This window comes from Geospiza fortis, unplaced genomic scaffold (assembly GCF_000277835.1).
Source record: "Geospiza fortis unplaced genomic scaffold, GeoFor_1.0 scaffold499, whole genome shotgun sequence".
NCBI classification, from domain to species: domain Eukaryota; kingdom Metazoa; phylum Chordata; class Aves; order Passeriformes; family Thraupidae; genus Geospiza; species Geospiza fortis.
Window position 1 is genome coordinate 28,705 of NW_005054914.1, and position 974 is coordinate 29,678.

Here is a 974-nt window from a genome sequence, read left to right on the forward strand (position 1 = left end):
AAATTCCAAAAAAACCATCAAAAATTCCCCAAAAACCTCCAAAAACTCCTCAAAAAAACAAAAAAAAAAACAAACTCAAAAAAAAATCCGAAAAAACCTCCAAAAAATCCCCAAAAAACCTCAAAAAATTCCAAAAAAACCTACAAAAAAATTCCAAAAAAACCCACAAAAAATCCCAAAAAAACCCCAAAAATCCCCAAAAAACCCCTAAATGGAAGAATCCACGGTGAAGTGGCCGTTGTGGGAGCTCAGCCCCCGCTCCGGCGCGGCGTATTTGGCGTGGCGGGGGCACGGCAGGCACAGGAGGCGGCGGAAGGTGCTCCTCATCTCGTTATCGCGCCACGAGTAAACGACGGCGTTGATGAGCGAGTTGACTTCGGCCAGCAGCAGCACGTACTTCTCCACGGCCAGCACGTCGCAGCTCGCGCAGCCCAGCCCGTCCAGCAGCAGGAGCACCTGGCCCGGGGTCCAGCACACCACGAAGGCTCCTGGAAAAAATGGGGAAAAAATGGGAAAAAATGGGAAAAAATGGGAGTTTTGGGTGGGAATTTTTAAAATTCCTGCATGGGGTTGAAGTTCTCTCCCAATCAAAGAATTCCAGGATAAAATTGTTCCATGGTGAGTCTTGGGAGAAGAATGAAAAGAGATGGGAAGAAGACCCAGGAGATCCCAAAGGCACCTGGAAAAATGGGAAGAGAGGGAAAAAATGGGAATTTTGGGCGTTGGCCTGGATGGGATTTCAGGTCTTTCCCAGCCAAAGAATTCCAGGGTAAAATTCAGCGCAGTAAGGTGGCGGGCACCCCTGTTACACCCTAATTAACCACTAATTAACCACCCACCTGGGATGATAATGACCAACCCAATTAACCCCTAATTACCCCTAACGAACCACCCACCCAGGATGATGGTGATGGTGGGTGAACACCCTTGTTACCCCCTAATTAATGGCCAATTAACTGCTAATTAACCACCCA

At 47.6% G+C, this 974-nt stretch overlaps 1 protein-coding gene across 1 annotated transcript in view; it reads right to left on the reverse strand.

Annotated features, from left to right (window-relative positions):
* Nucleotides 1–174: 174 nt before the first annotated feature.
* LOC102032251 (lysophosphatidic acid receptor 2) overlaps nt 175–974 on the reverse strand; it is a gene marked incomplete at its 5' end in the record, with an annotated part of 5,936 nt that continues 5,136 nt past the window's right edge. The window contains one exon of the mRNA XM_014311505.2: nt 175–488. Coding sequence (XP_014166980.1) covers nt 208–488 — 281 coding nt within the window. The remainder of the gene's footprint in view (nt 489–974) is intronic.